General features: G+C 37.1%; 2 protein-coding genes across 5 annotated transcripts in view; one reads left to right on the top strand and one right to left on the bottom strand.

Moving 5' to 3' along the window:
- Positions 1 to 6,186, top strand: part of LOC111328437 (conserved oligomeric Golgi complex subunit 3) — a 20,183-nt gene extending 13,997 nt beyond the window's left edge. Inside the window, exons 16-25 of the mRNA XM_022932867.2 lie at positions 166 to 223; positions 306 to 400; positions 513 to 602; positions 1,317 to 1,520; positions 1,909 to 1,950; positions 2,389 to 2,481; positions 2,729 to 2,810; positions 3,265 to 3,392; positions 4,007 to 4,105; positions 4,776 to 6,186. Coding sequence (XP_022788602.1) covers positions 166 to 223; positions 306 to 400; positions 513 to 602; positions 1,317 to 1,520; positions 1,909 to 1,950; positions 2,389 to 2,481; positions 2,729 to 2,810; positions 3,265 to 3,392; positions 4,007 to 4,105; positions 4,776 to 4,802 — 918 coding nt within the window. The 3' untranslated portion in view covers positions 4,803 to 6,186. The remainder of the gene's footprint in view (positions 1 to 165; positions 224 to 305; positions 401 to 512; positions 603 to 1,316; positions 1,521 to 1,908; positions 1,951 to 2,388; positions 2,482 to 2,728; positions 2,811 to 3,264; positions 3,393 to 4,006; positions 4,106 to 4,775) is intronic.
- LOC111328438 (uncharacterized) lies at positions 5,617 to 14,726 on the bottom strand. 4 transcript variants are annotated; one of them, XM_022932868.2, is made up of 11 exons: positions 14,352 to 14,726; positions 13,766 to 13,873; positions 12,868 to 13,035; positions 12,097 to 12,360; positions 11,128 to 11,174; positions 10,529 to 10,639; positions 9,789 to 9,960; positions 8,802 to 8,901; positions 7,894 to 8,027; positions 7,025 to 7,156; positions 5,617 to 6,667 (listed from the first exon to the last, which is right to left on the bottom strand). In XM_022932868.2, the coding sequence occupies exons 1-11, from the start codon at positions 14,454 to 14,456 to the stop codon at positions 6,545 to 6,547; spliced, it is 1,464 nt and encodes a 487-aa protein (XP_022788603.2). In that variant the 5' UTR covers positions 14,457 to 14,726; the 3' UTR covers positions 5,617 to 6,544. The 4 variants fall into 4 exon arrangements, with proteins under 4 accessions (XP_022788603.2, XP_088584972.1, XP_022788604.2 ...); XM_088728846.1 differs by having other exon boundaries at positions 13,810 to 13,873; positions 14,352 to 14,721; XM_022932869.2 differs by lacking the exon at positions 14,352 to 14,726 and adding an exon at positions 14,168 to 14,304.

Raw genomic sequence — 14,726 nt, 5'->3', positions numbered from 1 at the left:
AAGTTCTGTTCTTCAGCAATGAGTATGTCTGAATATGAGAAAACTGTTCGGGAAACCTTAAGAAGTAAATTTATTTGTACTTTTTCCATGCTACAGAAATTAAACTTTTTGCAGGAGTTCAACTGAGTCTTACCTGAAAGCTTTGCTTCTTTGTTCAACTTTAAGGCAGGGGATGCTGACAAAGAAGAGAAACAAATTGGAGAAGAAGAGAAAATGTCTGTTGGTGAGTTGTGATTAAAAGTATTGCCATCCTCAAATGCATGTCTGCCATTTCTTTACTCGGTTTGTCTCTTTTCTGATTGTAGAGCTACCAACAGCACTAGCTGACATGCAGGGTATGTGGTACCCAACAGTCAGACGTACACTGGTGTGTCTCTCGAAACTCTACCGCTGCATATCAGTGAGGATTATTTCCATCTTTGGGTTGTTTTTCACTTTTTGTCCTCTGATTCCATCTAGTTCATGTCCTATTGATTAAAAATGAATGTTTGATTCCACCTTTTACATTTTAGAAAGAGACATTTGAAGGCCTGTCTCAGGAAGCTTTGTCACTCTGCATCCAGTCTCTTAAAACAGCAAGTTCTCTTATTGCCCAGAGAAAGGTACAGATACTAATTGACAGATTGAGATGACTGTCAAGTGTTGACTCAGTTATGTATTAGATAAGTTCTTGTAATAGAATTAGAGAGATGGTAGATTTTGAGCTTGGTGAATAAATAGAGATGTTTTTATGTCCTGTCATGGAAAAAAATGTCTTTCTCTTTATCTCTACCAAGTTCATAATCTACCACACGCTTAACTCTGTTTACACACATGGCACTTTCTGCATTGCTTATCCTAGCAGTATGCAGGCAAATGTCATCTATGAACGTAGTAATGGTTCAGCTTACCGTTGAGTCCCTGTGCCTAAGTAGTGGGGCATCCGAGTGTAGAATCAGAAGGTTGGAATTTCAATTTCCTTTGGGGACTAAGACTTTTCTTTGTCCTATGTTTGTGACAAGTTAGAAAAAAATTCTTTTATGGAGTTTGTAATGATATTTTCCATTCCCTGCCTATTCTCAGTTTTTCTGCATGTGATTGAATAATGTATAAACTGAATAGTAATTGAAGGGGTTCCTGGAAAATGTCTAAGGTCACTTCTGATATACTGCGTAACTCTCCTCCCAAACTATCCTGTATTTATTGTGGAGACTGAGGGAGAAGAATATTTTGCCTTTCAAACCTCTTAGCTCTTCATTCCACACACTTTCAATTTGCAACCTCCCCTGTCTTTGATGCTCATGTAATGTTTGGTTTTTTGACAATTTTTCTCTCAGGATTCTATAAATGGTCATCTGTTCCTCATAAAACATCTGCTGATCCTCAGAGAGCAGATTGCTCCTTTTGATGTAGATTTTGCTGTCAAGGAAATGTCGCTGGACTTCAGTAAGATGCGAACTGCAGCATATGGTTTGTGGAGTCACAGCAACAGGCTCTTTGCTCTCAGTGGCAACAATGCCCTGCTGGAATTCTTGTTAGATGTAAGTATGTGAAATCTTAAGGAGAGAGATTTCTCAATGCTAGAAAGTATGCCTTTTTCCTGATTCTTTAGTAATAATAATAATTTAATATTTATATTCTGCAAATTAACATGTGGATATGATCAAATGCGCATCACAACACTTTTCAGGGGACTTTGGCCGGACTGCATCAGCAGTTTACAAACAACTGAAGGAAACTTATTTGAAGATGCCCCCTCCCCCCCAATCCCCAGTAAACAGGCCAGACCACATCTCAGTAATCTTGTGAGTGGGTTCTTTAACGTCCCCTGCCTATAACTAAATTAACTAATTAATAGATGCAGGAGATGGAGAAATGTTTAAAAGCAACACTCGACATTCACGGCACTTTATGGTGATTCTCTTCCAGGGAGCACCTCAGTTAACAGAAAACTATCTGGATTCTAAGAAAGTAAGGAAAGCTAAATATTTAAATGAACATTTTCACTTTCATCCAAACCTACACTTTCCAATGTTTAGTTTTGTCTAGAGTCACCCCAGAGAGAGCTCTTGAGTTCTCTTTGTGTTATTTACCATTTTTCTTACACTATTTCAAAGGGAGATGCATAAAAAATTGCTGATCCTAGCATTTTGCAGGATGCCTGACATGGTTGCTTATGGGTTGGCTTGCACATGAGTTCTCCGAAGCTCAGTTCATTGAGAATTAGAATTTAAAATTGAAACTAGCTGCAGTTCAATTTCTTGTAGGAAAATGATTAATTTTTTCGCCCCACCAACAAAACAAGTATAGACTGAGGATCTCCCTTTACTGAGTCATGGTAATATTACATTGTAGCTTAGTAGCTACTCGCATTTCATTACTCAGCATGTCTTTTGTTCTCAACCAAAGGATGTTGATGTTGAACTCAGGATTGTGTGTGAGCAGTTTATTCAAAACGTGTCAGAGTCTCTTATCTCCCCTCTGTCAGCATTCTTGACCAAGGTAAGTTGGATCTTGATGACGATTAATTTTTGATTCATTGAATGATCTGTTGGCCTTGGTCTTTGGCAGCAGCGGGTGTTCGCACTAGAGCTAAACTGATGGTGACTAACTCAATTTTTAACAGAAGTAAATTAAAACAAAAATGTTTTTTAACCATGGTAACACACTCCTATTTACCCAAAGGTGTTAATAAGCAGACAGGTGATAAAAACAAAGTACTATGGATTTTCTAAATTTTTTCCTGCAGGTAACAGTAATTAAGAATCTTGCTCAAGAGGAAGGAAAAGATGCCAAAGCATTCCTCAAGCAACAACCTTTTGCAAAACCAGGTTTTAAAAACAAATCATTCTTAATTTAATGTGGAGGCGTGGTGGCCTCATGGTTAGTGCACTCGACTCCGGGTCGAGTGGTCCGGGTTCGAGCCCCGGCCGGGACATTGTGTTGTGTTCTTAGGCAAGACACTTTACTCCCACAGTGCCTCTCTTCACCCAGGTGTATAAATGGGTACCGGCAATTTAATGCTGGGGGGTAACCCTGCGATGGACTGGTATCCCATCCAGGGGGGAGTAGAAATACTCCTAGTCGCTTCATGCTACAGAAACCGGAGTTAAGCACCAGCCTAATGGGCCACTAGGCTCGTAAACAGACTTTACCTACCTCTTACTCTTAATTTAATAGTTTGAGAATTTACCTTACAAGCTTTATAACCCCTGCCACTTCCCAAGTAACTATTATAGTTATTTGCTGTCTTTTCAATGTTGTTCAATTTTTTTTTTTTTTTAGAGAACGTTCGTAAGGTTGTGAGTGAGACATATATGTTACTGAAATCCAAGCTTGCCAGTACTCTTCAAAGCATGGCTTTGTTTTTGGCAAACAAAGACACAGAGTACATTCTCTTTAAACCTGTCAAGGTAATGATCAACAGTGTTTTCTCTTCCTAATGTGAGTATAAAATTAATCCAAGCAGTCCTATGGCAAGAACACATGTATAGCAAATGATTATTGGGGAGATCCATACATAAAAAGGTCCTGGGACCAATTTCTGGCATAAAAGATGGGACCATTCCTTCTAATGCTGAGTAATAACAGACCATGTAAACAGTGTGAAAGACAGCAATTTTTTAAGTAAGAAAAAAGAGGGAAGTAAATCAGACACTGAAACTAACCATTGCAAGTTAAGTTAGTCTGAAGTTTCAAGAGAATCCACTGCAAAGCCATTAAGTTGTGTGACCCTAAACATACCAACCATTACCTGCCCATGGCATAACATTCTTTGTAAATATTGGTAAATTTAAATATCAGTAAGTTTGGGAAGCTCTATTTTCATAAGTTTGGATTATACAGATTGTTCTAGTAATTAAATTAGTAGAATGTGTACATGAAAAATACCACCAATTAAAAATAGTTGATTTTGCATGACTTGGTAAAAGCCAGGCATTGATAGTAACCAGGTTTGCTTGACAAAAAAACTCATTCTTTCCTTTGCACTGGGATTACAATACTCATTGGATTTCTAATATTACAGGCTAAAGTTCAAGAGTATTACAAACAAATGAATGACTTGGTGATAGAAACTTACTCTGAGGAAGATAAGCAGATCATTGGATGTCCATCAATTCAGCAGGTATGTGAAGTTTACATGCACAGTAACAATAATGGCATTCTTGACCAAGGTGCATTTTGTAGTTGCTCTAGAGATGAAAAGTTACCATGATTGATATACTTTTTAAAAAAGGCGGTATTAATTTTTGTGCTAAGTGTGGGACAAGAAGAAAAAACAAATTAGTTCTTGAGTGGTTTATAGTTTATTTCCTCCCATGATTCTGTGTCAGTGGCTAACAAAAGTCTAACCTCCATAAACAGTCACCTGGGTGTCTACAACAGCAACCTCTTCACAAGGGTACTTGCCAACAAATGGAGCTCAACTTTGAACCTGAGAAGTTACAGGTGTTGTATAACACCCCTTCATTCCCTTAGACTAAGAGAAATCCTTCCTTTTTGGCAAAGTCTGTTGCACAAGTAAGAAAAGAATCTTTGAAAAAAATTGATGTTAGCATAATGCAGGGAACTCTTGATGTCATGTTGATGTGCCAGGAGAGCTGGCACATCAACATGACAAGCATCAATTTTTTTTCACTGATTTTTTCTTCACTCGTGTGACAGACGTCACTGAAGAGGAGGGACTGATGGCAACTTGCGTTTGACTGTTGTTGAGCAGTTGGACTTCACTTATTGTGCAGCAAGTGGTAAGATGGGATGAGAGTGTTTGTAAAAACTTTATCTTTACTTTTCAGGTTTCTCTTCTCCTGGCAGTGTCATGAAAAACAGAGTTGACAAACCACCCTCAGTGGAAACTAAGCTTTTGGAAACTCCAGCTGGTTCACTAAATCTGAAGATATAATAGGAAATGCTTCTTCAGCAAGTAGCTAAACCAGATTGAAAAATAAGATATATATTTATTTATTACCATGATTTTTTCTTCAAGGGCATCTCTTTTGTAAAGGTGAGGGAATTTGTTGGTCACATTGCTTTTTTTCTCCCTATACTTGCCTTTTAGCTTTTCAATGATCAAAGCGTATGGTACTGTAGATAAAGCAGTGACAGCCAGAGGCAAGTTAAAGGTGCCTATTATGTAATAGTGTGAAACCCTTCCTCAGGATGTACAAATTTCTTTTTATATACTGTCTACAAGACATTTCTCTTTACTTAAGCTGTGGGAATTTGGTGTTGGATCTAACACTAGTCTGTAGAATGAACAAAAACTCCCAAAGTTGGTTTGAGGGTAGAATGAAGGTACTTCCTCAATAAGGCTCTGACGAAGGGCTAATGCTCGAAACGTCAGCTCTTTTATTTGTTATAGTGGCCAATTTACTATTTCAACTTAGTTGATATAACCAATTGCTTATTTACAAGAATGAATTTGAAGGGGGCACTTACTAGAGAGGGGGCACTTACTAGAGAGGGGGCACTTACTAGAGAGGGGGCACTTACTAGAGAGGGGGCACTTACTAGAGAGGGGGCACTTACTAGTAAGGGGGCACTTGTTGGAACAGGGGCACTAAACTGAATCATTATGGTACGTGTAAATATCTAATATAGATGTATTCTTGTAAATGAAAGTGCTCTCACAATGTATACAGCAACATCATTTTATTTGTCTACTTTGATTCAAATTTATTTACAGACCATTTACATTTATTTTGCGATTAAGTTAATTGAATGAAAAAATTCTGAGGACAGCCAAAATTGGACGAGGCCAATTGGCTGTAAGAAGAAATTTTTTAATCCAGTTTTATTTCCAAAATTGGACAAGCATGTTGTAATTGGGCATTGCTATTATTCTTTAATTTTTTAGAATTTCCCAACTAAAGATTAGTTTGGATAGTTTTAAAAAATTAGAGAATTATAGCTATGCTGACAATTTCAATTGAACTAACAGCTATACAATAAGTTAAGTTGATACTCAATAATAATGGACCCTTGGGTGACCACCAACCTCAAGCCTAGCGTCATGTAAGCTCCTTGTCAGTGGTATGGGTGCCAAATAATGTCATTCTTTGGTGATCATATTGCTGACAAGGAACCAAAATGACCCTGGGTTAGAGATTACATGACCACCTACTCATCCTTCATGTCTATTTCAATGAAAGATATTATTTAGTATTCTATGACTTTTCTATAAAAATTCAGGTTTGCCCTATTTCATCCAGTCAAATCAAATGGTCTCTCCTGCCTGCACACTAGGAAAATGTTCCATAATTCTATCCACAAAAGTAATTGCTTCGAGAAAAGTAGAAGACATGAGGATATTTCAGTATAAAAAGAAGTGTGTAATACTTAATTATTCTGTAACAGCAAATCATATTTTAAACTTTCACCTCAGTTTATGAAAAAAAAAAAATTAAAAGAAAGTAATTCTAGCCTATGGGAACGATATTCAACCATTTCACACTGCCTCCTCAATTTCCATTCTCTTTTAAAACTGTAAGTATTTCATTGTTCCCATTTACTACCCAGGATGTCTTTTCGGTTGGCAGAAAGTAATTGAACATATGTCCCCTTCTCAAAGGTATTTAGTATTTGTAGGTATGACATCTGATTGGATCATTATCAGGAGCCCAAACATGATCACGATCATAGTAGCAGACACGTATGAGCCATGAATTGGCATCAACATCAGTTTGGCCTGGTGAAGGGAACATACATCTATGAATATATGATGAAAGACTAAAAAGAAAACCCTGGATTCTTGTTAATAATCATGCTACTTTGTGATGTTTCTGCGTGGGTTAATAAATCACAAAACTGAAAAAATCTAATGCTGCAATTAAACTTCATAAAGTGCTCTGCGGAATTATTTGATTAACACATCCATGACATTAGGGACCATAGGGAATTGTCAACATTCAAATATTGGAGCCCATAAGATAACTCAACAGGGTACCTCCCTTCCCTAGTCACAACCTCTCCATCCCTGCAAGTGATCCACCCTCCCTTCCCCCATTCTGGACAGGAAATAAATTTGTTGTAGGAACCAACTAACCTTCATTTCTACACCTTGAGTGAACAAAATGAAAGAGTCCTGATCCAGTTGTGTGGCAGAAGGATATCCAAACACTCTGACATTCAGGCTCTTCTGTTTAAAATTCTGTGCAACTGCATTGAAGCGAGCAGCCTGCAAATTAAGAATTAAGAAGTTGTTAAAAAAAAAGTTTAAACCAATGCATACTCCTCCCTGGTCCCAAATAAATAATTTTACATCATTTACATGTAAAAAAATATCTGGGAGACATAGTGACCTTATGGTAAATGCACTGGACTCTGGGTTGAGAAAGGTCTGGGTTTGAGACTTGGTTGGGTCAATGTGCTGGGCATAACACTCTATTCGTACAGTGCCTCTCTCCACCCAGTATGAGTACGAGTGGTGACAAGGCAAACTGTCAGGGGGTGCCTGAAATTCTGGGGGGTAACCTTGCAATGGAATAGCAACCCATGCAGGGGGGGGGGGTGGTGATACTCTTGGTCATTTCATGCTATCAAAACTAGAATAAGTGCAAGCTGGATGGAGGCCAGCTGAGTTTAGTACAGACTTAAAGCTAATCTTTTTCATATACAAAAAATACCTTGTATACAAAGAATACACGCAGTGTACTCTACTACCTTTTTCTCTCTATTCTTTTTTCACCATAATGGGTGTTGCCAAGCTTGTTTTTAACCAAGTGATAAAATGTCTCTCAAGACATATCCAGCCACCAGAAAAGGCTCTATTTTTTAAATTGTGCAGTAGGAAGAGTGTTATATTTCTAGTGATTGATTAATAATTGTTTCTTTCCTTGGCATGGGTTCAACAGTCTGCTGAGATAGGATGAAATAAATCTTTGTTTACATACCAAGTGTTCTGAAAGTACTCACCACTATAAAGGGAATCATTACAAAAGAGAAGGACAAAAGTGGTGCCAACAATTTGTGAAGCAATGCAAGTGCTTTTTTTGGGTCGTGCTTGATGCTTGTCATCATGTTGATGCTTGTCATCATGTTGATCACCTCTGGAAGAGTAAAATAAAAGAGGCATTTGACAGAGTGACAATATATTGGTGGTGTGATTAGTATAATCTAACTGGAATATCTCATTAAACATTTTACTTTAAGGTGCTTTGAATCAAGACCCCTGTTAGTGACATATTAACAAAGAAAGCCTTTGTGGAACAGAAATGTAGCTCAAATTCAATTTGAACCTCATCACAAACCAGGTGATGCTTTGTATTTGAGCACTTGTTTGATGCAGGGATTCACTTTACCCTTTTAGCTCCCAAGATGTGATTTTTAATTCTCCCCTCTAGCTGCTACACATTTCCTTGTAAATAAATCACTGAAACAAGATTTTAGTGTTGGACCAAGATAACACCTACCAGTCACATTTAAGTTTTCTCATTAGCTGTGTGCTGTATAACGTATGGATCTCATAGGGAGAAGTTACTTGTTAATCACCTCTGGGAGTTAGAGAGTTAGAGCCATGAGAGTCTAAGTCATCTTGCTTCCAGTATATGTTATCTTATCACATGAAAATCTGAAACTTTTCCCCCTGGAAATTGTCTTTATGAAGCCTAAGGTTGAGACTGTGACAGTCTATTTCCATGTAAATCTTTATCTTTTGCCCTTTGTGAAAATCACTACATATTCACAGGAGCTCTTTTGCCAGCTTGGGCTATACCTGTGCTTCCTCTAGAATTACCTACCTGCAGGAAACTAATAATTAAAGCTAATATCAAGCTTCCTAGTGATAAAATAGAAATAAACACCCAACAAGTGTGAATGATTACCTGCCACAGTTATTTTAAGGTAGCAGAGCACAATTAGACTTGCAATTATAGATATTTTTCCATTCATCTTGGAGAGGGTTTTCTTTGCATCCATTACATCCTGAAATAAAAAAAAATGCAAGCTGAAGATATTCTACTGCTCAATTAGGGAAAGGTTACTTGTTCAAGGTACAAGGAATCTTTTTTTTTCAATTATCATTTCCTTTCAAGTATACCAGGGGAAATAGTCCTAAAATCAAATAAAGGGCGAGGACGCGATTACAAGCCATAACTTGTTCTTTCCTGACCGCTTGGTAATGTAGACTATATGATCCCTGAGTTAGGAATTCTTTCTGAGAAACTTGATAAAAGAGAACAGCTTTTATATGGGCCTGTTAGGTTGTTGCATCAACAGCAATTTTTACTTAATATGTATATAACAAAGCAGTCGGTAATTAGTTTTTATTAACCAAGCGGGAGGTCTGTAAGGGAGAATCTTGACTGAGGTCTGTACCAGCGACCGAGGTCAAGATTCTCCCATATAGACCAACCTTGCTCAGTTAATAAGATGTTTATTATATGGCTGTGTCTTGTATGCCAATTTTTTATATTCTTTGTATCTTTTTTTTCTAGACCGGTCTAGATGGGAAAATCTAGACCGCTTTCAATATTGATTTCAGCCAATCAAATTTGTGAATTTGGTAGTTCCCAGTCCTTGTGAGACACAGCCATGTAATACTTTTTGTTAAAGATTCTTTCCAAAGACAAATGTTTATACGGATCCTGAAATATGTTCATGTCTATTGACTTGTAACCTTAATTTTCAATTGAAACCTTTTACTTTGTATATTAGCAGAAAGTAAGGAGGATTACTAATGAGATCTTGGGAGCAAAGGCGGTTGACTCAGAATTGACAGGGGCTGGTGGGTGAGGTGATTTTAATGGCTGAAATTCAACATTGAAAAAACTATTGAGGCTGACTCAGGAGAATTCTTGTGGGGTGATTACTTTCATTAAAGCTGAGAGATCTTTGGTTTTTTCCTCCATTTTCTGGCATATTTCGTAGAGATAAAATGTCAACAATTCACACTGAGCACAGAAACTCATAAGGGTCACAGCGGTAACAAAGGCCTCCACAAAAACACCAAGTATCATGAATGAAACCACTGTCCGCTGACTCCTAATGGGATAAAAAATAGAGGATTTTTTCATATTTCACTTATTGCCATGTCACCAACATTTCAACTAAAAATACTTAGTTCTTGCTTATTTTGCCTTTGATTGGAGTAAAATTGATCTTTTACTATCTTCCTTTTTTTGTATTTGAATTCTTAGCTATTAAGTCAAACCTAACAACAAAGGCATGTGATATTTGGACATTTTTTATTGTTTAAATTGATGAGTTATGTATAATACATTTTGACTTCAACAAGTCTTTTACTATTATAACAATAATTGTGATTAATTATCATGATAATGATTGAGTTTGACTTTTGCATGCACACCACTGATACTCCTTGGAACTTTTATGTCCAAGAATGACATAATGAGAAATTTATCAGACTGAGTATTAATTTTTTAAAGGGGCAGTTAATTTATTATTACTCAGCCTGACTTAGGGTGACATGACAAAGTGGCATATTTACTAATAAGCTTCCAAGTTTCCCTAGACACGTGACATGCAGTATCAAACGTATATTGTACACTTCAATTGACATAAATTATAGTAATTTCATTTCCAGATTTACCTTGAATTGTCCTTGAATCCTGTCACTGAAGCTAAATCAACGACATGTAAATACAGGATTTGAATGGCACTTTCAGCAATTGCCAACATCACCAAGCTCAAGAAAAAAAATCTGCAAACATGAAATGAAAGTCAAAAACTAGACGATCTCAAATTTAAAAAAATGAGAGCTTTCACATTGCATTTATGTGAAAAGGAAGAGTCAGCTTGCCCTTTCACATTTCACGTAAAATAGCAGAAAACTTACTGCTTTAGCTCTGCATGAGCTCACATCTTGGTGAAATTGAATGTACCCTTGTATGACTTACAAGGAATAGTTTTGGTGCTCTTTTTATTAAATTTTTTCCAGCAATTAAAATCTACTCTGTATAAAGAGAAAAAAGTGAGAAAATGTTTTGTACATATGCCAAACATGAAACAGGTTACTTTCCCACAGAAATGGCAAAGTGCAGCGAGCAAATGTGAAAATATGGCAGGGAAAACAAGGTCACGTGGTTACTCCTGCAATTCATGTTTCATAAACATGCTGCTAAATCTCTCCAACAACATCATTTGTAAAATCTATAGTGTACAAAAAAAACAACATGCTGCTGTAATTACCTTAACCTTGAAACAATCTTCTTAGGAATGGAACTAAGCAAGAAAACCTTGGGAAAGGAAACAAAATAATGAATACTTTTAAAAAAAAAATACTTTTAACGTTTGTGAGATAGCTTGGGACCAACCTGAGGTGATAATCAGATTGCTCAATTACTCATGACTAGTCCCTTCTTCATACAGCCGGCAGTTTAGTACACCTATGAGCAAATTACTGCACTTAACTTCATTTTCCTACAACCCTACTGTTTCCTTACTGGGAACTGGTCAGCTCAGATGACCACCACAAATCGTATAATATTATCCAAACTTTAATGATTATTCGATCTAAGAGAAATACATTTGTCATTTGAAATCAGAAAATGCAAATTTAGTCTTAATCTCACGGCAAAATTCAAGAAAACATGACTAGAAACTTACTTCTGTGGTGGGTCGTAAAAACAGGTTTCTCACTTCAAGTTAGCAGATTCGGGTAAGCGAACAGATATAAAAAAAACCGATTTCTCTCTCTTACTGATTCTTCTGAAAAAACTGGCTTAAAACGTGACAGGCTAACACTTTACATCATTGTGAGGAATTAATGTCAATCACGAGTTGTGTTAATTAAAATATATCTGTCATCAAAGGCAACGCCTATTTACTAAATGAAACACCTACTTGTTTTACATATAATTTGGCTCTTACTTGATGTAAAAGAAACAGTTGGCTTAAAACAATAGGACAAAAAAACTAGGAAAACAATGGGTTGGAGAAGTGTGACCCCACTCTAGTAACTATGTAAATGCAACTCAAATATAGTCAATCCAGTTGAGAAAATGCAACCCAATCTAGTGGCACATCTCCATTACCTTAACGATCTCTACAAAGTACCCCCCTCCGCTGGGGCCCTCCTACCTCTACTCTATCACCCTTGCCTGAATTTTGGACCTGCAAAGGATGGAAAATTTTCAATGTTTTTCTGCTTCCTCAGACCTTTTCTACCAAGGCATTGAGATCTTCGTTGTCCTGAATCCTAAACAGGTAAATCCCAGTCAAAACTGCCATGAAGTGGAGAAGTTCTGGCACCACGTATTCTGTTAGTAAATGTTTACACTGTTTGAAAGCAGCTGGCTTCCAAACACCTGACGTTGTTGCTGGAGGAACAATTGAAGAGCTTATGCTCTGCCCTTTTGTTAGAGAGCTAGCACCAGTTTGAACAACAAGATTCGTATTCATTCTGTGTGGAGCAATGGAGGTCTACAATACAAACATTGAGAAAAGACAAAAAAAATATATATTATCAAGTATATCAATGAGTTTAGTTTGGTGACATGCACAAGCTTTTTGCAAGTTATTTGATTACATCAAGGTCCTATAATGCCCACAAAGCAAAATCATGGGTCCATAGAAGTAATCATGATCGACAGATCATATACTAGCTTTGGGGTTTGTAGCAAAGGGAGAGTCTGTTAGTCCCTCTTTTCTTCTGACTGCTGCCCAGTTTTATGAAAAATATGTAGGGATAATACTTCTTTGGTTGAAAACCTACAATATGACTATGGTAGCTAAAAAAGCTTTCATAGACAATAGCTAGTATCTTTTCCACTCAAACATGACCTAAACACTATGGAAAGAATTTTGCTAAGAAGGAAGGGGATTCATAGAAACTTATAGCTCTGGACAGAGGGGGGAGGGGGAGGGGGGACTGACAGAGCACTAAAATCAAACATCTTTTCTTCTTTCAAATGCACAGAATTGATGTACCTTAGGGTTATGGGTATCTATTCCACGGTTGCAAGATATAAGATGTGAGGCATAAGTAAATATGATCAGACAGAAAAACAAAACTGTGTAGATAATGTTGACCACTTTCCAGAGGGAACATCTCTGACGATAAGACATTGACTGGGAGCCAAATGGTCGCCAGGCCACCTAAGAAATATAAATGCTTTATTTTTTAGAAATCAGAGGAAATTTTTATATTGCAATTGTTAACTTATTACCTGTAAAACGGTTGGATAATTAACAATCATTCCACGAGCGCGCGTTGGATATGCGATGATAGATAGCCAACGAGGCGCGTAGCGCCGAGTTGGCTATAATCATCTCATATCCAACAAGCGCGAGTGGAATAATTGTTTTATTAAAAACGTTATTTTAAATTATTAAATTTTGTTAAATTTTTAGCTCCCTTTTAATTTTAAGCTGACACGTACGCTTACCATATTTGTAGATTATGGTATATTGGCTGATATACCATAATGGCTCAGCCAATAAAAAGTCTTGAATTGCATTATCCAATGATCTAGTTTTTAATAATTTGCATTATATGCTAGAAGCAAAATAAAAATATTTATATGATCACAACTAAAGATTGTCCAGTACAATTTAGAAAGGTTATTTAAGTTACTGTCTAAAAATATACTGCTTAAATAAGTCTGGAATGTTTATTGTGTCATAACGGATACGATGGGAGATCTGGATGAGTAAGATTAAACAACAAACCCAAAGAGTGATTATTAATGTTATTGTTGATAGTGAAAATTTCTCAAGCATGATTTTATTTTCCCCTAGTAAATCACATCCCAAAGGCCTTTGTAGTGTCCATGATTTTCCGAGTTCCACAAGAAGTGCTGACAATACAGCTGTTTTCCAAACTTACCAAGCACAGAATACAGAAATAAGGATAAATAACTTGACGTTTACATTTGAGCAACAGGCTAGCTGTTGAGCAACCATGGTCTTCCTGGAGAGAACTTTGGTCCCTGATCTGCGGTAAAGAAATTTTATGAACACCCAATACACCTACATTATCCAGCAAACAGGTGAATAGAATACTCAACCTCATTAGATAGAAGTTGTTACCTTGATCGAAAACGAGTTTCTCATAGCTAACTTATAAAGAAATGAACGGCAGCTAGAGGGGAGAATTACCGATCAGATCTTGGGAGATGACATAAATTTCCGTTTCTTCCCCGAAATATGTGGCCGCTTACTGACCAAATTGATTTTAATATTTTTCTTAAAACTTTCTGCAAAGAGAATGGACTATCTTTTTTTTTACCTTAGCGAAACAAGTGACCTCAGTTGACACATTTAACGGAAAGTTTCCATCCCAGAACATGACGTTCCGACATTGTTTTTCCTTTTTGACGTGCACAGCTGCACTAGCCCTCTCGACTCAGTTCTGTGATACAAAAATAACTTCCTTAGAAGCTATGGAAGCACAGTCAACCAACTCTTCTTACCTCAATATTTGTGCTGTCCGAGATGTCTGTAAAGGATGGTCCACTGTTACGGCTATTCACAGTATCTTCCAATTCATTTACTCTGTCGTCGCAATTTCCGCGCATTGTTGTAAAAAAAAAAAAAAAATTATTCGCAATGAAGATTGTTGGACGCTGAAAGAAAACAATTAAGCGCAATTCTCTGCTCTGTAGCGACCAAGAAAGCGTCAAAACATCCACCAGTCACCCGCAACGCATCTGGAGGTACAGAGACTGTTGACTTCCTGCACGTGACACCTGATGATCGAGATTGTCATGTGAGTAAACACCCGTTTCCCGGAAAAACATGGGTTACACCAATATTACTATAGTAGCATTTCTTCAATTCATGACACA

The sequence above is a fragment of the Stylophora pistillata genome, chromosome 7, assembly GCF_964205215.1.
Source record: "Stylophora pistillata chromosome 7, jaStyPist1.2, whole genome shotgun sequence".
In the NCBI taxonomy this organism is placed as follows: Eukaryota; Metazoa; Cnidaria; class Anthozoa; order Scleractinia; family Pocilloporidae; genus Stylophora; species Stylophora pistillata.
The sequence above is the reverse complement of the archived record's forward strand: the minus strand, read 5'-3'. Positions and strand labels throughout refer to the sequence as shown.